At 34.1% G+C, this 25,632-nt stretch overlaps 1 protein-coding gene across 6 annotated transcripts in view; it reads right to left on the reverse strand.

The window, feature by feature from the left end:
• LOC149532146 (SMAD/FHA domain-containing protein) overlaps positions 1-25,632 on the reverse strand; it is a 211,519-nt gene that overhangs the window by 107,913 nt on the left and 77,974 nt on the right. For all 6 annotated transcript variants that reach the window (XR_016358488.1, XM_089808858.1, XM_089808859.1 and 3 more), the window contains exons 5-6: positions 8,763-8,878; positions 8,531-8,617 (exon numbers count right to left, since the gene is read on the reverse strand). Coding sequence is in view for 5 of the 6 variants with exons in the window: in XM_089808858.1 (XP_089664984.1) it covers positions 8,531-8,617; positions 8,763-8,878 (203 nt within the window). In the remaining variant the exon portion in view is untranslated. The remainder of the gene's footprint in view (positions 1-8,530; positions 8,618-8,762; positions 8,879-25,632) is intronic.

Consider the following 25,632-nt stretch of genomic DNA (forward strand, 5'->3'; position numbering starts at 1 on the left):
TGCTAGATCCTAAGGAGTGATAGAGGAAGATACTAAAGAAAAAGAAATTCCACAAGGTAATTCTAAGTCTGGTCCTCCTGCTACAAATGGTTTCATGATAATTCATGGGAAAGGTGGCCCAATGTACCCAAAATACAAATGACCTAGAATTCCAACAAAAATTAATTAGGTTCGACCTACCAAATTCCATGAATAATGATGAGAAAAAAGAAAAAATGAAATAAGCACAGGTGAAGGAAAAAATCATGCATGTACAAGCTAGTCCGAAAAAAAGTACAAGAAAAGTCACTTTCAATAGGAAAGCCGTACATCATTATTCAAGACGACCCCCAAGTGCATGATATGGGGGATAGATGTGCCCAAGCCCTAAGCCAATCATTAATCCTCAGTCTCAAGTAATTCCATTTTTTTCTTTTAAGAATCTTATTTTTATTTCTATTAGTTCTCAAGCTCTTGAAATCCACGATACTCTTCTAGCCTTTCAAAAGGCACTGAATGAATCTAAAGAACATAATTCAACTCATTTAATGAAGCAATGGTTAATGTTATTCATGAATCAAAGAAGGCTTTACTCATCTTGGATGATAAAAATATGGCCATTATTAATGGCAGCAAGATAAACATTCAAGCTCCCTTACTTTTTGGTACTAAATGTTGTTTTTCCTTTGCTTTGGCAATAGGAGGCATCCATTGAGTCATATGGTGACATTAAGATATCCTACCTGCTAAAGAGTTCTTCTGCAATAGGGAGATCTCAAACAAGTCACCATGCCTCAAATAATGCAACCATTTCTGAAACAAGTATGATACCCCTAAGTGTATTTCTTTTTTGTTATACTTGTAGTGGCATTAAGATTACTTTGGATAGGTGACAGATTGGTTTGCCAACATTGAAGAAAAGGAAGCTTTAACATAGATATCGTGTTGCAGTTTTCCACAATCTTTGATAGTCATTGTTCAAATAAATTTCTGACTATTGCAAGAAAGAATTATTTGACAGCAGGCAAATAAATTAGTTAAATGGTGACCAGTCAGGTTGCCTAAATGAACAAAACTAAAACATACCACTACTAAGACGGGCATGTTCATATTCATTCATGATGGGTGTCATTTACCTGTGTTCAATGATCTCTCAAGAACAGAAAAAAGATCAGTAAGAGATGACTTCCTGATGTCCTTGAAACACATTATCAAAGTTTTAATGACTATCTTACATCTATTTCATATGCGGGATTGTGCTTCAAAACTTGATAAGCAAAAAGAAATTGCTGACTGATAATATTTACTCTGAACAGAAATTGGCAACTGGCACTTAAGTTCTATGTTACATTTATTTCATGCACCGGATACTATTGTGAAAAACTTGTTAAGCAAGACAATATTAACTGTGTCAAGATATTGGTAACTGGTAAAGGAATTATATCCAGGTAATATTTAATTCAGCATTATATATAAAGCATGGAATTAAAGATCAGCAAATAAAATGTTTCAAATTAGAGTAGCTTAGAAACTTCTTATCAGAACTATATATTAGTAAAATGCGTAGAGAATTTCCACTTTCACATTATTCAACCAAATGAAAACGGATTAAGGAAAATTCCTTCATTATAGCTTCTACTCACAACAATTATGAATGGCAGAAATCAGTCCCACTCAGGGTATGACCCATCCCAGAATTGAATGCTAAAATGATGCCCAACTGTGGGTTCAGGTAAGGTCCCCATTGGAATCATTTCAACTCAATAACTAAAAAGCCCAGAAGATTCAATTGTTGACATGCCATTTTCACGGGAATTCCAGAGTAGACAAAATGTTTTCATAGCAATAACAATTGAAGGAAAAAAAATATATGCATCTCATTTTCCTAAAACCCTAAGAAATAGACAATTTTTAAATGTGTTATGGCATTATAATTTCAAACTGCTACAAACTCCTATCTGTCGTGTAGCTAGTTGTGGATCTTGTTAATGTTGTAGCATCAGTCGGATTGAAAGAACCTAGAGATAATTCTTCTATGGTCATTGGTTAATCATCAATTAGACAAACTCTCCTATCTATGTATCTATCTATCTATCTATCTATATGTATGTATGTATGTATGTATATATTGTCCAATGATGATTAACTTATAATTTACCATAAAGAGACATGTCTCCTCTTCTCATATTTATATGATATTCAAATCTGCATTTGGAACACAGAAATAAAGAGCGTTGCTATTACATAATGTATATCCGAAATCAACATGGTATCAGAGCCATACTGCAAATGTAAGAAAAGAAAGAAATTGAAACTTAAAAGACAAAAGATATTCTAAAAATCTCACGAAAGAGTAGTAACCCAGCACTATACTATATTCCTCGTCAACTATCTACGCTGAGATGACCTGTTGCAGCAGTGGCATACATAGTTCCTAAGGCTACAAAACTACCTCCCAGTATTTTAAGGCTGTCAATATTTTACAATTTGTTTCGATGAAAGGAAAAGATAATCTAACTCCACAGATATACCTAGCCAGCAGACAGGAAGAGAAGGTAAAGGCGGATAGAAGGGAATATAAGGGACAGATTGTATATGACGTCGGATATAAGTTTCACATTGAAGATTTATGTTATATGGAGTGGCAATGACTTCATTCACCACATAGCTTTCAATCCAATGGAGGAGCAAAGTTATTTGGACTGGCAAGCAATATTTGCATTACCAATGATGCTCATCAGTGATTTGCCAATTTCAAACTCTAAGTCAGGCCCAACGGAAGTTTGGTACTTCTCCGAGACTAGCAACCCCAACTATAGAAGTGGACACCTGCATGAACTCCAACAACTCTTCGTGTGATGGCATAATTGGGACAGCATGTTGCCAAAGAGAGTCAACCATATAGAATCTATGTTAATCGTTTCAAAGGACAGGAATAAAGTTGGCTTTGTTCATCGTTTAGATTGTACAATCATGATGTGACTGTTATGACCCAAGCATTATCGGGCTTCTCAAGAATTTTGAAAATAGTTTGTGACTTCTTGTTACCCCGACTCTCTGATGGGCATTTGAGGGAATCCAATGTTTTTTTTTTCAGCCTTGCTTGTACATTAATCAGTTGTCGGTGGCTTGTTTTTGCCTTCATGCTCGACAAAGTCTGCATATAATTGGTTATGATCTTCGAGTCCCGAAATATATCGAACATATAGTCACTAATGATCGAGGAAGTATAGATGGCATTGCTCATCATTCGTGCCAAACAGTCATTGTGCAAGTGACTATGAAAATAGATTTGATTATCATTTGGGAGGTATCGAAAGCATTGAAGGAATTCAAATAAGCAAACTAAACAACTCTTTCATTTAGCGGATGAATTGGAGACAATATAATAATACGCACCAAGTTTCATCTATATTCCTCAATCAAACAATGGGAGACTGAGAACCAATGTAGCATCCAATGAAAATTAAAAAATCAATCCCAACTGCAAAATAGTATTGTACAAGGATAGACGGCTCATCCTAGTCAGAAATTACAAGAGCAATGAACCAAATCTGGAAGGATATATCGCAAATACTTACCATATAGGGAAGGAGGATGATCCTTGGTCCAGTTAGCAAAGAAGAGCATATAAAGGATAGGAGACGAACAAATCTCTGAACAAATAGCAAAAGTCCAAATGATAGCAGAGAAATATAAACTCAGGAGGTGTCTACCACAGTATTTGATACATAAACCGATTGCTTTGTTACTACCAGTATTGTTCATACGAATAGTAAAAATAAGAACAATTGGAAAACCAAGTACAGACTGCATTCAACATTTTCTTAAATCCTAGACTCGACCATAACATGGAGGGACAATCTTCATGACCCTCTTAGCAGCATAATATATAGAGAATAGAATGGGACGCCAAATAACCAAAACATGGTAATCGATTCATATATGAAACAACATCATTAGTAGAGGGATCATTAACAAATTAACCTATAATACATCGTCAGCACCAATCTTATACAGCCCGCGAGATCTATAAATTCACCCAATATTATCAAGGTTGACTTAGATCAATGAGAGTTGATATTATCGTAGAAGCATACAAAGATTATGGATGGGGAATCAATATTTATTAAATCTTGAAAATATATTAATGGGGACATTTTGAAATCCCTGTGTTGCATTAAAATTTACATTCCGAGCACACCCTACATTTGGCTAAGTTCATAAGGTACACATTAGATATATATTATTGAGGAGATAAGTCGCCTCATGAAGATAAAGATAATGGAATTGGAATAAAAACGAGTGTGAGATAAACATATAGTTTATATGTACTATTTAATTAATAGTGTGACATATAAAATCCATGAAAGAGGAAAAATAAATGGAGACAAACAATATGAATACGAAAACATAAAAGGGAAACTATACATAAGATGTCAAGGGTTAGAAATACAAAGTTATATGTTTTTTTAACAAGGAAAAGATCAAAAGATATCTCATTCTATATTTGGAAGCATTGTTACTTCCTAGGAAATGAAGTAAATTTCATTATCCAAATTGTGATTGTGAATTTTTGAAATCAAGTAAGTCTAGTTGGGAAATTGTAGACACGAGAGAGCACGTGTGAAGTGTTTGATCATATTCCTTACGGGTTTAATTGGTTTCTTGAGTATTGGATAGCAAGGGACATTACAAATAATTTGGTTAAATTTGATTACTTAATAAAGAGAGAAGACAAATATGACATATTTCATGTGATGCAAAGTTGTTCAACGACATAAGAGTGGGAATTCTACATTGAGGGAGGAATAATAACCAATGTTCCATTCCCATTGTTTGGCAAATGATTATGTAAAGGCATTTTATGGCTTGATGGATATGGACCTTTATTAAAGCAACTTGTATCAATGATGCATAGATAAGTATTCATTAGCCTTGAGTATTACATTTTATCTACTTACTATATTCTCTCTTAATTGTATTATTACTGTAAGAGTTATTTGCCTTGATCCTTTCCTTTATGTGCAGGGATGTTCTTGCAGGAAAAGAAGGTTGGTACCTTACACATGCTACCAAATGTTGTATAGAGTAAAATCTTATGACAGTAGCTTCAAAAGAAACTTTGATCTTAAATTCATTAGTTATTCGATGATCTTGCTGGATAAAGTGAGGCTCATGAAGTGAATATATTTGATGATTGAGATTACGAGTATTCTTTCATATCAAGAGGGAGCCTGATACTTCATCAAAGACAACCTTATATGACGAGCTCAGAAGATTAATATTTAGAATAAAAATCATGATTTTGATAGGCCTACCCCTGTGTACATCATAAGAAGTGATGACTTATCACCAAAAAGTCAAAAGATTGATATCAAATTTAGAGGGAGTCTAACAGGTTGTAACATCCATCCTTGAACGAAGAGATATGACTTCCCAAGATCTTTATTAATGAGTACTTCTCCACGAAAAGTTTTAGGTGAAATTCCTTAAAGAGAGAATGTTGACGTGAAAAGCCTTGTTCCGCCCTCTAGGAACTGCTATTGTGGATCCACCATCTGACATGGTTCACGGTGGATATCATGTAAGTTACTATTTTGCATATGTGGATTATGTCATGAAAGGTGACGATCTTTCATTGATGTATGTGTGAGGTCATTATTGTAAGGTGACGATCTTACCAATAGCTTGACCTATTATCATGATAGATTACATTAAGTTGTTGTCCCGAAGTGTTGGAAATCATGATAACAAATGTATCATGACAAACTACATTAAGTTGTTGTCCCAAACTGTGCTGAAAGTCATGATACTTGTCATGATAGTGATCATGACACCTTGATTACTTGTTATCTGATAGACTACATTAAGTTGTTGTCCTGCAGAGCTAGAAATCAGATAACTCATATCCTTCTATGATATAACATATTCTTTTGGTAGGCATCATGAACATGATGTCAGTGCACATACCAAGAGAATATAAGTGTGAATGATATTTCTTATTGAATCATACTTCGGATGATATCAAAAGATAACACCTAAGTTGATAGATATATGTTGATATCCTTAAATATGTCATTCCAAGAATATCATATTGAGATGATATCTCTCTAGATGCTTGAGAGTATAATGTGTTTTATAACAATCCTCCCTGGCTAAGAGGGAGTGCTAATGTTGTAGCTTCAGTCGGATTGAATTAGCCTAGAGATAATTCTTCTATGTTCATTAGTTAATCATCAATTAGACAAACTCTCCTACATGTGTGTGTGTGTTATATATAATTATGCTTATATATATATATATATATATTGTCAAATGATGGTTAACTTATATTTGACCATATAGAGACATGTCTCTTCATGAGACATGTCTCCTCTTCTCATATTTATATGACACTCAAATCTGCATTTGGAACACACAGAAATAAAGAGCAGTGCTATTACATTTGCAATAGATCCAAAGATCAACAGATTTGCCTTCCCTTATGTGATTAATAGGAAAACAACCAAAAAAAGTACTGCAGAAGAAAAATATTCTGAAGAATAATTGTTTTTACACAATTGTGACACACATTAGTGATGAACTTATTTTGTTTCCCATCTTTTGACAGCATCATTATTTAGAGAATATTTCCTATCAGCTAACAAGCATTGAGTTATAGAGTCTGTTTGACTTCTGCCTCATTGGGCTTACCAACATTAGACCAAAGGAACATGTTCCATCTCATTGTAAGACAATTTATTGAAATGGGAGATGGCAAAGTGGACACAACAAAAATGGTGAATTCACTTAGAGTTTAAACCACAACTTCACAAGGTTAGGGCATTATGCTATACTTTTAGTTTACATACATCATTTGAGTTTGACAAATTGATATGAATTAGTATAGGGTGATTAAAATTTGTTCCCGATTTTTGGCTGTAAATATGTATATGTTTATGATTTTAATAAGTTTTTGTATGGACATACCCAGCCCCTCAAAAACATTGGTGCACCCACATGCCTGTACCTGATTTTGATTCAGTCATTTACTACAAGAACAAGTACTTAACAAAAAAAAATCTTTAAAAACTTGATTTTCTCTAGTAACAATGATTTTTCTAAAGTTTTCCAATTATTCCTCACAGGCTACAATCTAAAGCAAAATAATATTTTGAATTTTATGCCAAAATATGTCAAATATTTTTTTGAGTGTGAACCTATGTTCTACCAAATTCAGTTAATCTAAGTTGCCGGTTCTGATTTGGGTACGGGTTCAGATTCTGATTCGGGTCATGTTCGACTTCAAGATTCGGGTTTAAAATTCATTCAATTTTTTTGGGGGTTAGGTTCGGATTAATTTTGGTTTGGTTTGTACAAGAATACACACAAACACACATATAGCAGCAAATAAGCTATACACTACTATGCTAATATTAAAGCAACATTGCAAAATACACCACCATATTAATGTTCATTTCAAAAACAATAATGTAAACATTAATAATCAGCCACCGAAATCAAGAAAATCATCATCATTCTGCTGTTTAAAGTAATGCTATAGGCCCATTTAAGGCCAAGGTTGTGATTGTTGTCATATTTTAAGCTTCACACATTAATTATCATACTAGATGATTAAAACAAAAACAGCTTTGTATCAGACTGGATAAACCAAGAAAGCAGGCTTTGGATCCAGATTTAACCACAGTAAAGATCTCTTTAGGTTTTGTTCAATCCCTAGTTTTCTATACATGTTGGCCTATATGCACGAATTATAGTGTATTACATACATTTCATAATAGATGTGTGGCACTTTTATACATCTTGATTCTTCTCAAGTAGCATTCAATTCAAATTAAATATGATTAGTAATTTGAGTCTAATCATGTGCTTGAGTCCAATTCTGAGACTTATTTGGCATTAAAAGCTTTTTGAAAAAGTAAACAAAAGGGTGTTTTTCGACCAAGTTCTCCAAAATTCTGTCTGTAGTCTTATGCTGCAACCCGTAGTTGCCCAAAAGTCGTCTGAATTCTGCTAAGGTTCCTCTGAGAGAATTCCCAGCAAAATTAGGTCTCTTTGGCAGACTGTTAACAGAATCTGACAAGGACCAGACTTTTGAGAGAATTGAACCAGGAATTCCTAGGTCCAGGAGAGAATCTGGTAACTCAACATTTAATAGAACAGAGGGGGTATTGAAACACGAAAAGGATTTTTAAAAGCATACCCAAGATTGAATGAGCGGTCTTTCAATGGGAAATAGAAAGGGGCAGGGACATAGGACAGAAAGGTGTGGAAACATTGACATGGAACATGGTTGTGTAATTATTTCCAAAGATTCAAATCCATTGTATTTATTTTGTTATTGAAACAGGGCTTGATAAACTGATAAATCCAAATACAACATCCTTAACCTATCTTACAATAGAAAAGAATATAACACAGGTACGCAATACTTGTCGCTTTTGTTTTATGGTGCAACTGTGAATGTCTGAAAATAGCATAATAATTTTACCAATTGTTAGCAACTCCTTTATGACAGCAAGAAAACAAATCAAGGCATGTAACTAACAATGTCATGTTGGGCAGCAGTAGCCCGTGCTTCATTGTGAAGCTTCTCAATACTAAGAACATGAGCTTCCAACTGTTGCCGTAATTCCTGCACATCAATTACACAAGTCAATTTAGAATATTATGACAATACAGGGGACTGAATTCAAAATCTGATGACATTACTATTGCTAGATTACATTATACTCGTGTATTCAAGTTCCAGAGATACAAACAAGAAAAAGATATATCACCTCATTTGATCTCTGCAATCTTCTGACATCATCTAGTGATACAGGGCCCTCAGGGCCCCCAATGCCAAGGCCCTTTATTCTCTTTCCATCACCAACAATATCTTCTCCAAATATATCTGTGTATAAAGAATCAAAAACTCAATATCGACTAACTCCTCATTGGTAAAGCTCAAACCTGCATAATGGTTAGCACACAATGAAAACCGTTGAATTCTATGACGGAGGTATAGTGTGTGACTTAATCTTCATTAGGTATCATCTTGCATGAATGTCATCACCACCTATTAGCCCACAGGCTTCTATCAAAATGCCACAAAACTCAACAGACCTATCAGAAATATCTATTTGTTTGAAAACTTTTCTATTGTTATCCAGTTTTAAAATAAATTATCCTTCAATCATTTCTTCAGTACCCCTTAAAACCATGACTGTTGCTTTAATAATTCATTTTATTTCAACTTCACATTTTCTTTTCCAAAGTTGTTTTTCATTATTTAATATTTTCCTTGCATAATTATGACTAAGCTCTCCATTGAACTATCTGAAGTTGCAGTCCAGTAAAGGAAATAATTACCAGACATTTTCAGAACCACTATTGACCCCCAATACAGATGCAGAAAAGTCTCCACGACTCTGCATGAACTGAATGTCATAAATTTAAAAAACAAAATTATCTGCAATTCTACATTTGATAAAGAGAGAATGCATGCATCAACCCAAAAAAATCTCAATACTTTTTGGAACTTTTGAGAACCTATTTACAAATCGACTGCCATAGCCCTCATTTTTTTAACAAAATAAGGTACAATACCATATATTGGTATAAGAGAAAAAAATTACATCAATAGAATTCCTTGTAGATAGACATGGGCTCCCAACACCAGACCCAAGGATATAAAAATTATGATTTTCCAGATCTTTACAAGTTAAAACAGCTCATGTAGCAACCTTTTGAAATATTTAGCTTATTGCCATGAAACCTACATAGAAATTTCCTTTACCTAGTTTCAGGTGTTAGCTTCTTTGGAGTTTACATTGACACCCCATTCTTGTCTCCATTGAGGTAAATCATTATCATCTATGTTATGGACACATTGTTTATAGTTATTGTCAATATATGTTTTCGTTCTACCGGATCCGTTTTGTCTTATCCTTGTCACACTCTGTCTCTTCTTATAACTTCCAATACAATCTTCCTATTACCTAGGTCACGGCCCCAATTATGTCTCTCTCATATTTTTTCCCCATTCTTTATTACTCTCCTCCTAACTAACTCAGATTTTCTCAAGTGTTTATTCCTTTAGTGATTATGTTGGAATCAGGATCTTAGGTTACTAATCATTACAGATAAATAAAATCAATCACAAAATACGTAGATTAAATGCATTGGACAATATATACATGGAGAAAACTCTTCTGGATAAAACCCCCATAAATCATGAATCTATTATAAGACACTTAAAATGATCTATTAAAACATAGACCAAAACTAAGGAAGCAATTGTCACTTCCACATGGCCAATTAAACCTTGTGCATAGTTATAGTCATAGAATTCCGTATCAAATCTCCAAATTCCTTTTCCCCTCTCAATGAGAGAAAAACTCTTCAAATATAGGAGAAGGGAAGAATAAATATCTAAAGGGGTATTCACACCTGTTCAGAAAAACCATTTTTAAATAATTTTAATTAATAATTCAGTAGTTATAGTATTATTAATTTTGTAAATGTTGTATGCTTTGTACAGCATATAACAAGCATAAGATTTACAACAATATATAGATGCTATAAAGGCATAAGCTCTCATAGTATTATATTCTATTTATCCTCTAAGCATGTCACTCACAGTTGGACATCACAAAAATTGAGTATAGAGCGATGCCGTCAATAAATGGAAGTCTATGCCCACTTAATTTGCACACAGTTGTCACTGTAACAAATATTTACAACTGTCTACAAAGTAAGTATCAAGATATTTTTGTCAATGCTAAAGCTAAGGATGGGGATGGTTGTCAATACTTCAATTTTCTTCTGCTAAAGTCAGGGGCTGCTGTAATTACCAAGTATACATTATTTCATCTCTTTAACCATTTTCTATAAACTTATTATGTACATCTCTGGCCTCAAATATTTGATCTATTTTTATTAATATTTGAGAAATGCTGAAGCATATATATGTTAAGAAGTAATGTCCACACACAAACAGGGGGTGAATCAAATGCGAACAATTAAACTTAAATCAAACTTATTATATCCAACTTCAATAACCAAAACAATAAAGCATAACAGGAGATAAACCGTGCACAATGACACAATGATTTGTTGACTAGGGAAACCCTTGATTAGAGGGCAACCCCCAGTGGGGATGGCACCCACAAGGTAATGTACTAATATAAAAGTTCTTTGTGAAAGGATGTGACCTTATTAGGAGCCAATTATAGTGCATTCAGTACAACAATCCCTGTTAAAGGACAAATCCCAGTTAGGAGACCTTGAGCCCTTGTTAGAGAGTTCTAACCCTATTAAAAGATTAACATGTAAACAACTAGACCCACTGTCTAAGTTGCTCCAGCAATTGTGAAGATCAATACTTCAGGATAGCAAATCCAACATAGATGAACTGACTGATTTGTAACTTACTTGTCAATACAGTTCCTTTGAAGCTCAATACCATGTACCAAACCAATCTCTGCTCTGCTCTGATAATCCAGCCTTCAAGCTCGCACACAATACATGGATGATCTCAATCTAGGAGAACAACTTTCCTTTATACCCTTCACAAATAATCAATTAGGTCGAACTATTTAAGCTTCCCAAATAAACAATTAATTACATAGGACCTCACTTACGCATACAGACCTTCTTAAGAATCATTACAATTATTACAATAAGGTTCTCACACGTAATGAAATTAACACATTCTCCAATGAAGATCGACACATTACACCAACATTGTTAGCTGCCAGTAAAACATATGGCACATTTGACTTCAAGAACCTTTCTAGAATGATCTCTAAGACTTGATATCACGAACATGTCTTCAACCACGATGCAAGCTTGCTAACCTTAATCCCATCTCATTGATAAAATATAGCCAATTTACCAACAACTATCTCTGACAACATTTCCTCCACACTAGTCTACTACTAATCTTTATCAAATGATTTGTAACTCAGCCAATACTCATCATAAACTCAAGTGAACATAGATGTGCCATCTATACTCATTCATGAACATAATCCTAAACTCGCATAGCTTAACCTATTCTTTGCCAACTATGGTGTGCCAATAAACCTATGTGATATACATAATCTTTGTCTATCAAGAACTTACAAATAGATGTTGTCATCAATACAACACATAAGCAACATATCCAAGTGTCAACTAAACCTGTATTCCTAACAATCTCGCCCTTTGACATTGATGGCAACATATGATGACAAACCATCAATCCAAATCAATCTTCTAAAGACAATTTTCTGAATATCCTCAACATATACAGCTTTTACAATTTATTGAATATCATCAACATATATGGCTAACCTCAGAAGCTCCCCTTTGACATCAATCTTTGTCTTCGATTAGGTTTTTCATTAATCATCTCCCCCTTTGACATTAATGGAAAAGGTGTCAATAGGCCAAATAGTGACCTGAAGTGCTCACCCTTTGATGAAGATCCTCATCAAAGTATCTACATTGGATCAAGTCAATTTGTAACAAAAATGTATACCAATTGTCAACAAACGTTGTTATGCCAGAAGTAATTACATAAGAACTCTTGAATAGTTATACCCAATGCAACTACTCCCCCTGAGGAGCAGTAACAAGCATCACATCCAGATGTAAGAATAGTTCTTTGATTGTACATATTAACTGGGGTCATTACCCCAATCATGCCTCTGAGATACTCAAAGGTGTCCTTAGCCATATGCTATATGTTCCTTTATACTCACATATTCCAATCTAATCTCTTTCTCTACAACTTTCTCTCTTAGAAAATGATACTTTATTGCAATGTTTTCAGTCTTTGAATGTAAAACAGAATTTGTTGACATACTCATAGTACTTGTGTTATCACATTGCATAATTGTAGGTTCCAAACTACAATACCAATGTCCTTCAACATTTGCTTCATCCACATAATCTGATTACAATTGTTAATTGGTGCAACATATATTGCCTCTATTGTAGATTGTAAAATACAATCTTGATTTTTACTCAACCAAGATACCAATGTTCCACCAAGAAAGAACCATCACTTGTGCTCTCTCTATCATCAAAATTATTTGCCCAATTATCATCAGCGTATGCACACAATGTGAAATCATTAGATCTATCATACCATAAGCGAAAATCTATTGTTCCCTTCAAACATTAAAAAATCTCTTTACTATTGTTAGATGTGTCTCCTTAGGATTTGCTTGAAATCTCACTACTATCCCAATTGCATTTGCTATATCTGGCCTTGTATGTGTCAAGTATTGCAGTTTTCCAATCATAGATATGTATCTAGTTTGCATAGCACTGGGTGACTCATCTTTGTTAGACAATTTGCATCCAGATACCATAGGTGTTCCAATAGGTTTACAATTTTCCAAACCAAATCTTACTAGCAAATCCTTAAGATATTGAGCTTGAGATATAAAAATGTCATCTTTATTTTGTGTTATTTGCAATCCCAGAAAATACTTCTTTTCACCAATCATAGACGTAGTGCCTATCCTGTTTTGCTTTCAGTTATATCACCGAACACTTTTAGGCCAGTTTCATATTATGTTATTGGATGTAGTGGTACTTGGTTACATGGATGGGTTAATACCATCTTTATGATTTGGTTATATATTTGACAAGATACTTCGTACTTGGGATATTTTATGTGTTTCTGTGATTTATGGTAATTCATGTGATGATGTTTAAATGCTTTTATATAATGATTACGACTAGGATTATGATGATGTTTTATATAGATTATGGATACTTACCCCATATTTGCATGTGTATGGTGTGCGTCTGTTTTACTTTTCTATCTGTCATGACTGATGTGGTTGAGGGAGGGAGTCGTAGTCACCTGCAAGTCGAGATCTACATGATGTACCACTCCCTGCCATTGCCTATTTTGTGTAGATATATTATATATATGTGCATATGTATATGCTCATCTTTATGCAAGTTGCACATACCGGGCATCAACTTCCCTGAATTGCCAAGATGAGTGTGCCCTATCACAGTATCTCAATGGTAAATGAGGAGAGAGTTTTCAAATCCAAATCCCAACCCTGGACCATTTTGTCCTATGGTAAAGGACAAGTATCTGATTTCTCTACCCTTCTGAATTCGTCAAGGTGATGTGAATTCGATGACTTAAGTCGAGTTTGATTTTTATGTTTTGTCTGGTTGTCGAGTTTCTTTTGAATACATGGTTTACTTTGCAACTTTTACTGTAATTAGTCAACCAAGGGAATTAATTTAAATTAATAATTTAAATGAAAAAATTTACAAAGGAAAACATTACCATATTTTATTTTATTAATTGAGAATTAATTAAATAAAAGCATTGGATTAAAAGACTTAGTTAAAAGTCTAACTTAGGAATTAATAATAATTAAATTTTCCAAAAAAGCTATAGTTGGCAAAATAATTATTATCTAATTTAGCCTTTGTAAATTTAGAAGTTGCTTTTTAAATAAAGAGAAATAAATATTAATTTGAAATTGAAATAATAATAGTATTCTCTAATAAAATAAAATATAAAAAGGCACTAAGTGTGAATGAAATATTTAATTAAAATTAAATTAAATTAAATTAATAAAGTGGGAGGCCATTTGGGAAACAGAACCCCTAACTAGGGTCAAAGGCCTTTTAATAAGGGATTGTGGCTCATTTCTCCACACACAGGTTTGGAGGAGCAACTTAAGAATTGGCAAGTGGAAATTTCTCTATGGGCTTTTGGAGACGGGAATTTCATGAGCACAAGGATTCACCGGATTGGCTAGCATCAAATTGAGGTAGGGTTGTGTAAAATTCATTTTAGAAAATCTCTGAGAAACTTTTGTTTCCTTCATGCCTGCAAGAATGGAAAATTACTGTGGCAGAATATGTGAAAATTTGCCCTGTTTCTATTTCCGTAAATCTGAAAGAAGATTTGGAAACCCTCGCTGTAAAGATTGATTGTTTTTGGTCTGAAAACATCTGCGAAAAACTAGATATTGAAAATCCAATAGAAAAAGATGAATTTAGAGACAATTCTACAGCCAGGGTTTTGGAGACAAAAGAGAATTAACCAGGTCTGATTTAAACAAAATTTGAATGCTTGAGATTTGTCTCCCTACCAAATCTGTAAATGAAACATGTAAAAGAAAAAATATATATATATATAAAATTTTACCACAGTAACAAATTTACTGTGGTAAATATTTTATTATTTTACCCATTTCTGGGAATCGTGCATTACTAGTTTTTGAGAGGCAGAGGAAGTTCTTTTTTATAGAAACAATTAAAAATATATTTTGGAGGGGCGGGGACCACGATTCCGCCCCCCCCCCCCCCCCCCCCCTCCCTTTCTTCCCAGCGGCTCACTACTAAGGTAGTCAAAGCTACTACAACAGCAGAGGTTGCCTAAGCAAGTGGGCTGCTGCAGTGGCTTCTAAAGGGCCACGAGCGGCAACCCACCCCCATGTGGGGTTATTAAATTTATTTTTTTAACTTAAAAATAAATAAATTAAAAATTTATTATTATTTCTTTTAAATTATTATATTATTTAACTTTGTAAAAAGTAATTTAGTATGTTTAAAAGTTAATCTAAATTTTAAGATCTAGTTTATTTTTAAATTAAACTTGATCTATTTTGAATTTAATTAGTATTAAATATTACTTTGTTTTCTCTATCTTAAATAATGTTAAGGTAATGGTTGGTGGATAAATTGGAAATAAAAAAAATTCTTACACCTTACAGTATTATTAATTTCATGAGTAAATAGTAGGGGTTGTTATAGAAATCTAATAGAGGCATAGTTGGTTAAGAAAACATGATTGTTTTAAACCACGAAAATTGGGAATGGTATTATGATCAAGTTAAACTTGAGAAACTACCAACTGGAGATCCTGGTAAACGAGAACTTGAACTTACTCAAATCAAACTTTATGAAATTTCATCAAAACTACATGGTTGTAAACTACACCTGTTTTTCATTGTCTATGGAGATGTTATGTTTTACCTCGTGATGGGTTTAGGGAGACCTCATAGTTTGGCCAAATAGGAACGTTTACCAGAGGCTTGGGAAGTGGTTAATTTTATTATGGATTTATGTGATGTTGTTAGTCACAATTATTCCTTTCCCAACCAATGTTCTAAACTCATGTGCTCTGTGATGAGAAATCAATATTCCTATGTAAGCACGCGTGTTGAGATTCTTTAATGTGACCTATTGTGGATTTTGATATATGATCTATTTGTGGTTCAAGTTGCTTGTATAGATCTGAGATGTTTATGGTGAACTCTTATGAGATGCAATTCTATGAGCTCAGGGTAGGTTATCTATGTGTATGTTGGGAAGTGGCTTGTAATGGGAGCCGGAGCCCTAAAGAAGTTGCCTAGGTAACTCATTGTAAGTAGTATTAATAAGTGATATCATTCTCATTAATGGGGTTGAAATGAATTAACAAGATGTCAATTTGATACCTCGCCCATGCCTCGAGTGCTAGTACAAACTAGGATGGGAGTAGAGAGGATGCTTGGTTGTGACCTTGCTTCATCAGTAGCCCTTGTCTGTATGAAAGGATATGAATTCCACATAGAGTCACTAGGGGGCCAAGGTCCTGAGAGACTACCAGGGTAACTTGAGAGTTGTCTCATGTGATGACACTTGCCTACATGCATATTAGGTTTCCTACATATCTTATTGCCTCTGAGATTAGATGTTACCTTGTTTACTAAGTGCCTTTGAGATAGAATGCTTTTCAAGATCTTGAGACTTAGATTCTTGTTGTGACTTTTGGATTGCTATCTATTTGGAACTTGAGACTATCTCCTCAGCACAGTGGTAATGGGGCCACTTAGGTTCCACAAGGTCGAGTGGTAGTGATGCTTTGCCATTGAGATCCAACAGCTGGACACCGATCTAGATATACCATTGATGCAAATGTTACATTTTTTCTACTTGATGACTATGTTGTATGTTCATACTCTAATATTTTGTACTTCAATTGTTCAGATCCTAAGCGATGATGTATCTTATCATGATGTATATTCTTTTAGCATTTTATTCCCTGTGACATGTGCAGTGGATGAGCATGCACCTTTTGTACTTGTATATTCTTCTGTGAGATTTTGCACATGTGGTTATTCGTATGTCATGGACGGGTTTAATTATCAAACTTCAACTTAATAAAACATATATATGTGATTCAACATTATGGAACCCTTGAGAAATGTAATTGTTATTGCTTTGCTTATGTATGAATGTGATGTATTGCTTCTGCATTATTATTTCTTGTATGTTTTAATCTTTCAAAAAAAAATTGTTTAGCAAACTTAGCATCATTATATGTTAATTTCTCTTGGGTTCCCTAGCGGGGTGTTAGAATAGACATCTCAAGTTCATTCCTCATTTCATCAGAAAACTTCTTACTTCCTTCGTCATTCCCTCCAAAAATAATATCATCAACAAATAAAACAACGATCAACAAGCCATCTGAATTTGTTCTTCAATACATATTACTCTTTGCATTTTCCTTCTTGAAACCCAAACTCAATAAATGTTTATATAACCATGATACCAGGCTCTAGGTGATTGTTTTAATCCGTACAATGTTTTCCTCAATTTGCATACCATGTCTCTGTCTTCAATCAATGGAAAACCATCAAGTTGCTCAATATATACCTCTTCCTCAAGTTCGTTATTTTAAATTGGTTGACTTCACATCCATCTGATACACTTTGAAATTCTTGTTAAATGCATAAGCCAAAAACATTCTTACAAATTCTAGTCTTGCAACGAAAGAAAAGGTTTCTTCAAAATCTATACCTTCTTGTTGTCGAAATTCTTTCCATACTTAACCTTACTTGACTTGTTCCTTACTACTTCACCTTGTTCATTCATCTTTTTCTTAAATACCCATTTTGTGCCAATAACATTCTTATCTTTAGGTCTAGGGGCCAATAAACTTCCTTGCCTTGCTCCTTACTACTTCACCTTGTTCATTCATCTTGTTTCTAACACATTTTGTGTCAATAACAATCTTATCTTTAGGTCTAGGGACCAATTCCCATGTGTCATTCTTCTCTATCTAATCAAGTTCTTTAATAGCATTTACCCAAAATTCATTTTTACATGCCTCATCAATAGTTTTAAGTTCAACTTGTGAAATCAAACAAATTTCTTCTCTTGCCTTACCTCTTGTTAACACTTCTCTGCTAGCATTACCAATGATTTGATCTTCAAGATGATTCCTTGAAACATATTTAGGTGTCCTTTATTCTTCTCTAGGCTCGTCTTCAATCTGTACCTATATATCATTATCCAGCTCAAAGAATTGCTCTTGTTCTATGTTTTGATTTATTACTAGTCTCTGACTTGTACTGATTTGATGTCATCTAAATCAAAATCAAATGTTCATCCCTAAACTTGAAATCTTTCATCAATCCTAATATTTGCAGTCTCAACAATCTTCTTCAATCTCTAATTATAACATCTACCTTCATCACTTCTAAGATCAAACTTCCCTATATCATCTTCTCTCTTAATGTAACACTTACTCCCAAAAATTCTAAAATATTTTACAATAGGTGTATGACCAAACCATAACTCATAAGGTGTCTCACCTATTCCTTACCTGATATGAATTGTGTTCATAGTATATATTGCAGTGCTAACTGCTTCTTTCCAATGGACATGTGCTATATTGCCTTCTAACAACATCGCTCTAGCTACTTCACTTGCTACTCTATTCCTTCTTTTTGCTATTTCATTTTGTTGTGGAGTCTTAGAAGCTAAAACCTATCTATGAATTCCATTGTCCTCACAGAAAGCATTAAATTGATTAGAAGTGAATTCTCCTCCTCTGTCATATCTTAGACATTTGATTCTCATACCAGATTCATTTTCAACTTTAGCCTCGAATATCATAAATTTGTCAAAATCCTCAGATTTTTCTCTTAAAAATGCAACCCACATCATTCTTGTATAATCATCAACGAAAATAATGAAATATCTTTCACCATAGAAAGTTTAGTCTTTTTAGGAACACACAAATTTGTATGAACAATTTCTGACTTTTCTGAAGCAGTGAACGTCTTGCTAGGAAATAAGCTCTTTTTTTGTTTAGCCATTACACACATTCCTTGCATATCATGTTAGAAGGTTTCACAATCTTTAGTAGATCTCTTACAGCATTAAAGTTACTCATCTTCACTATAGTATCAAAGTTTATATGACAAAATCTTCGAAGCCACAACCGATTGTCATCCATTTTTGCAACTAAACAACTTATCTCAATAGGATTCAACTGAAAAACATTACCTTTGATTCTTGTACCTGTGCCAATCAGTTTTCCATGCTTATCTATGATTGTACATGTCTTCTCAGTGAATTGCAGATGCTATCCCTCATCAACAAGTTGTCCAACACTCAGCAAGTTATGCTTTAAGTCATCAACAAAATATACATCCTCGATGTTAGTTTTATCATTAAGTGTAATAAATCCCTTTCCCTTAATAGGACAAGGAGCTTTGTTACCAACTCAGACTACACCACCATCATAACTATTAAACTCAACAAATTTATCTCTATCACCTGTCATGTGATGTGAGCATCCACTATCTATTATCCAATCAAATTTATTTTTCTCAACATGTGATACAAGTGCTTTTTCTTCTGTAATGGGACTTTCTTCCTTAATAGCAACAAATTCTATCTCATCTTCATCATAATTGTCTAAGAAGTTTATTTCCTTAATTTTAGTTTCATCGTCACTTGCATACAGTGTTACACAGGGACTCCCACCCCCCTCCCAAACCTCGGAGGACTCGTCTCTGAGACATCCCCACATCAGGTACTCACGTACCCAAGTACCCCCACCTCCGTCATTCCACAACCATGGTGCCGCTAGTATAGGGACATGGATTTCTATTTGACTTTTGATTTTTGAATGTTACTATTGGGTATGTAATATGTTACTATGTTGAATGTTCAATGGTTCTAGTTCATGTTGCAATTTTGCTATTTTCAAGTATTTTAATTTGGTATGTTCTACTGAAACATCATTTCATAACAAGCATTTCAAGTTCTATATGTATACTATACAACACTCCTCCCTGCCACGTCCTCCCCTTGCCGTTGTCCTCCTGCCATCCGGAAAATGACGCTCATTTTCCCCCTGTCCCGGAAACTCATCCTAACATCCCGCTGTCTCGACGTACCCTTGTACACATTGCTTGCATACAAACAATCTTTTGAAATCTTTGACTTCTAATGCTTTCTAGGATTTACTTTTGGTTCTCTCTTTGGACATATGGAAGGAAAATGACCAAATTCCTTACAACGCCAACAAACAAAAGGTGGTTTCTTATCTTTTGGTTCTCTCTTTGCAATCAGTGAAACAAGCTCATTAATCTTTCTTTCTTCTTCTTGAACTTGTACCCAATCTCTAGCATAATCTCCACCAATGCTTGCACTTTTTGTTAGTACCCTTTTATCATTACGCACACTAGCTTTGAAAGTAGTTTCAACTAAGCCAAATTATCTCTTAGTCTACTAGTCTCAAAAGCTTGCAATTTTGCAATCAAAGTCTCTCTATTAAAATCTTTTATGAAAGGGATAGCTTCTTCAAGAGCATTTACCTTATTATCATAAGCAAGGGTTAAAGATCTTAGAATTTTGTAGCATACTTCATCTTCTGATATAGTTACTTCAAAACTTTTTATACATGTGACAAACTCAGTGATCCTTTCAACATATGACCTAACAAATTCATCTTCTTGCATTCTGGCACTTTCTAGCTTAGATTTCTGCTTTTGTAATCTCGTTATCATTGTATGTTCATCACCTCCATATAATCCTTCTAATCTAGTCCAAATATCATGAGAAGGATCAAAACCCTTTACCTCAACAAATTTTGATTCAAGAAGTGTAGTGATCAGTTCTTCTCTTGCAATCATATTACAAAGGAAAAGTTTCTCCTCATTTGTACATGAAAGAGGATCTTTTTCTTTCTTTACACTTACGTGAGTCTTTGTAATCAACTAGTAGTCAATACCCATACACATCAAATGAGGTCACATCTTATCCTTCCAACTGTCATAGTTTTGTCCATCAAATTTCGGACTCTCCTTCCTATATGCCATGGATCTCCTCAAGTTGCTCAACCTTCTTTCTCAAAGAGGACTAGATGCTCCGATACCAATTGTTAAGAAGTGAAGTCCACACACAACTGAGACAGAGGGCCAAGGGGTCGGAGGGGTGAACCAATCGAACTTATTATCGATAACCAAAATAATGACACATAACAGGAGATAAACCATGCATAATGACACAATGATTTGTTGACTAGGGAAACCCTTGATCAGAGGGAAAACGTCGGTGGGGATAGCACCCACAAGATAGTGTACTAAATATAAAAGTTCCTTGTGAAAGGGTATGACCCTATTAGGAGCTAATTACAGTGCATTCAATATAGCAATCCTTATTAAAGGAGAGATCCCTATTAGGAGACCTTGAACCCTTGTTAGATGGTTCTAACCTTGTTAAGTTTAATAGAGAAACAACTAGACCCACTGTCTAATAGCTCTAGCAACTGTGAAGATCAATACTTCGGGATAAAAAATCCAACATAGATGAACTGATTGATCACAACTTACTTGCCAATACAGTTTCTTTAAAGCTCAATACCATGTACCAAACCAATCTCTTCTCTACTTTGAATATCCAGCCTTCAAGCTCATACATGATACATGGATAATCTCAATCTAGGAGAACATCTTTCCTTTATAGTTTATACCCATCAAAAATAACTAATTAGGTCGGCCTGTTAAAGCTTCCAAAATATCCAATTAATTACATAGGACCTCACTAAGGCATACACACCTTCTTAATCATCATTACACTTAATACAAAAAGGTTCCTACACGTTTCAATGCAATTAACACATTCTACAATAAAAATCAATACTTTACACCAACACAATCAAATGTCAGTAAAACATATTGCAAATTTCACTTTAGCGACCTTTCCAGAATGATCTCTAAGACTTGCTATCGCGAACATGTCTTCAACCATGATTCAAGCTCGCTAGCTTTAATTCTATCTCGTGGATAAGATATAGCCAATTTACCAACAACTGTCTCTGATAACATTTCCTACACAATGGTCTGCTACCAACCTTCACCAAATGATTTGTAACTCAGCGAATACTCATCATAAACTCAAGAGAAGATAGATGTGTCATTTATACTCATCCATAAACATAATCCTAATCTCGCATAGCTTAACCTATTATGCGCCAATAAACCTTTGTGATATACAAAATCTCTATTTGTCAAGAACTTACAAACATATGTTGTCATCAATACAACACATAACCAATATATCCAAGTGCTAACCAAACTTGTATTCCTAACAATATATACCATAGTTACACCGCCCTGGGAGACAGGGGGACAGAGGATCCTCAATTTGGGGATGGCAGGGGAGACAGGGAGGTGTATAAAGTCTATAAAATGTACATGTGGTACTTAAAATGCTACTTATGAAAATATGTATAACAATATAAGACATACAGATGTAAAATACTAATTTACTAAAATTTTAAATACTTGAACATTGAGCATGAAAGTGGAACATTGAAAATGAACAATAAATACTAAAATTTTAAAATATTTGAATGAGTAGATTGAATAGTTCTAACTTCTACTATATAAATATTTTTTTAAAAATAGTCATAGATATCAAAAGTGTATCTCATCGTAAGGATGATTACATTGAGCAGCATGATATGATATTCAATATAACAAATAGAATATAAAAAAATGTTTTATTTTTCAAACAAACTTTTTCTTTTTTTGTTGGACAAGAGACACCCAGCTGTCCCCTGGTGGGGTCAAGAGACTTGTCCCCCCCCCCCCCCTCCTCAGTGGATGTCGGGGCATCACCCTATCTCCACCAGAACAGTGGAGGACTGGTGGCACCATTAGAGACACCCGAAGGACGTCCCTATTACGAAGTAATTGGAAAATATTTGCTTGTTATTAATAGTAATCAAGAGATCAATTTATACAAGAGACTCAATGATATTTCCTTAAGAATTAATCGTGAACAATGGAAACACTCTATTCTAGAAACAAAAAACTAAATATTAGAAACATTCTAATATTTACAGAAGATTACAATAGATAACCATTAGATACTAAACAAAGATAATAAAAACTATCTATTATCGCAATACCCTCCCTTAACGGTTAATCTATCCAGAGCACAAAGTTGTCAAAAAGTGTAAAAGGCAAATTCTATCGGCTCAAGGTGATCCGCACTGTTTGTTGTGGGTTGTGAACCAGATTGCTTAGATAGGGCAGTTAAGTGCATCCGACATTCAACCTTCATGTGCCCAAACTTGTGGCAATAGTTGCATTGAATGTTTTTCCAAAAGCCTTCTAAATCTAGAGCAGAGGATGCTGAGAAGATTGTTGATGACTTTGGATAACACTCCAAAACTTTGCGGATGAGAATAATGCTCCAAAACAAACCGCAAAAAATCATGATTTGAGGTGAAAAGTCAATCAAAATCCAATATGATTTTTGAGGTGAAAAATCAATCAAAACCCAACATGATTTTTGAGGTGAAAAATCAATCAAAACCTGACAATACAAAGCTTCATTTTTTAGGACAAAATGGTAAAACCTAACAGATAATTTTTGAGGAAAAAATTACAAACCCACAAAGGAATCCCACACAACTTTGCAAATTATAGAATCAGAAATTTGTAAGGGAAAATTTATAGAAACCCATAAGAATTTTTTCTTAGGGAAAAAAATATTAAAACCCATCAGAAATTGTTTTTGAGGGAAAAAATTATGAAAACCCACCAGAATTTGTAAGGGACGCAAAACACGAGACTTTGCATGGTAAAGCAGCACATGCAAACAACATGCAAGTACATGCAACCCTCAAAAAATTGAGACCCGAAAGAGAGTTCGAAAAACCTAGAAAGAATATGTTGTCGGTTTCTAGATCAACTAACTCAAAAATCGAGGCACCCAAAAAAAATAGACGACCCAGTTGAGATCTAAAAAAAGTCCACCAAGAATCTATAAAAAAAAATTGATCTAGTACAAAAAATTAGGGTTTTGAACAAAAACGGCCCTGCTGCAAAAAAAAAACACAAAAAATGGTTAAAATGTGCAAGAAAAAACAGACGGATCTAGACAGAAATGGGTTGCAGAACTGAACCAGAAGTTGGCGGATTCAAATCTCTCAAATCGGAAACTCTAGTCAGATTATAAAGCTAGGAACAAATATGCATGTAAATAATTTTGAAAATAAAGGCAGATAATTTCAACCGAGAAATTATAATTATTTTCGAAAAAATTTAGAGTATTGGCTCTGATACCATATTACGAAGTAAATGGAAAATGTTTGATTGTTATTAACAGTGATCAAGAGATCAATTTATACAAGAGACTGAACGATGTTTCCTTAAGAAACAATTGTGAAGAATAGAAACATTTTATTCTAGAAACAAAAAATTAAATATTAGAAACATTCTAATATTTACAAAAGATTACAATAGATAACCATTAGATATTAAATAGAGATAATAGAAACTATCTATTATCGTAATAGTCCCTCCATCCATGTTGGGGATTTTTTTTGGGTGGGGATGTGTCCTCGAGTTACACTGAAATATACATATATAGTCATCCTCAAAAAGGACCCATCGACTACCATTCCCATCCCAAAATAAGCCATTCAATGTAGTGTTGAACATATGCAAAAATCTACTTAAAATAGAAGGGTCTAGATGTTATGTACACCATCCTAATCTCTGAAAATGCTAGAAAACAGATTGCTGATATGATCCAAGGACATGTCGATATGCCTCCTATAGCACAGAGGCCCATCTATGCAAGGATTTCCCCTAAGGTTTAGCATCCCACAAAAAATGATTTTATTAATGCACTCACAATTCAAATCTAATTGGACTAGAATCATAACTTGTTGATAGTGCTAATTTTTGCAAGGTGATTGAAATATGTATGTGCATTGAATAGCTGTGCAGAATATGCTTGTTTAAACTCCATTCATGATGTGATAGTAGAATTTATTTATTTTAGTGTAATGTCCCCATTTTCAGTTCGTCTTTGCAATTGATTGAGTCAGTTCATCATAGCAATCCTCGTGAGCTAACAGTGAGATTTGCGGGTTTCAGTTGTAGACTTCCTATTTTTAGTAAGTCTAATTTGGGCAGTTGCCATATTTGGCAGTGCAGTGGGTGACATAGTAGTTGGTCATCACCTGCATTGGATGGAGTTATTTATTGCATGGACTCATATTTATTAATTAATTATTAAGTTTGCATTATTACAAGGCACTTATATTTAATGTTACATTTGAGAAACTAAGTGTCATTTGTGGATAATAAATATAAGCTCATTGTGAAGGAAAGCATCCAATTGTCTAATTTAGTTTTGTGGTCTTGGTGAGAATTTCCGAGGTTGATGATTTCTATGCCTTTGCTGAAGTATAAGGGTCTGATTCTGAGTTTGTGCTCCATCCACTGCTGAGGTAAAGTGGTTTGTTTGATTTGTTTCTCGAGTCTGAGTGTTCTCTCAAACTGGGTTGATTGTGGTGGAGAGACGTTTAGTATCTGAGAAATTAACTAA

The sequence above is a fragment of the Cupressus sempervirens genome, chromosome 11, assembly GCF_028749045.1.
Source record: "Cupressus sempervirens isolate cs-2001-9-10 chromosome 11, ASM2874904v1, whole genome shotgun sequence".
Lineage (NCBI taxonomy): Eukaryota > Viridiplantae > Streptophyta > Pinopsida > Cupressales > Cupressaceae > Cupressus > Cupressus sempervirens.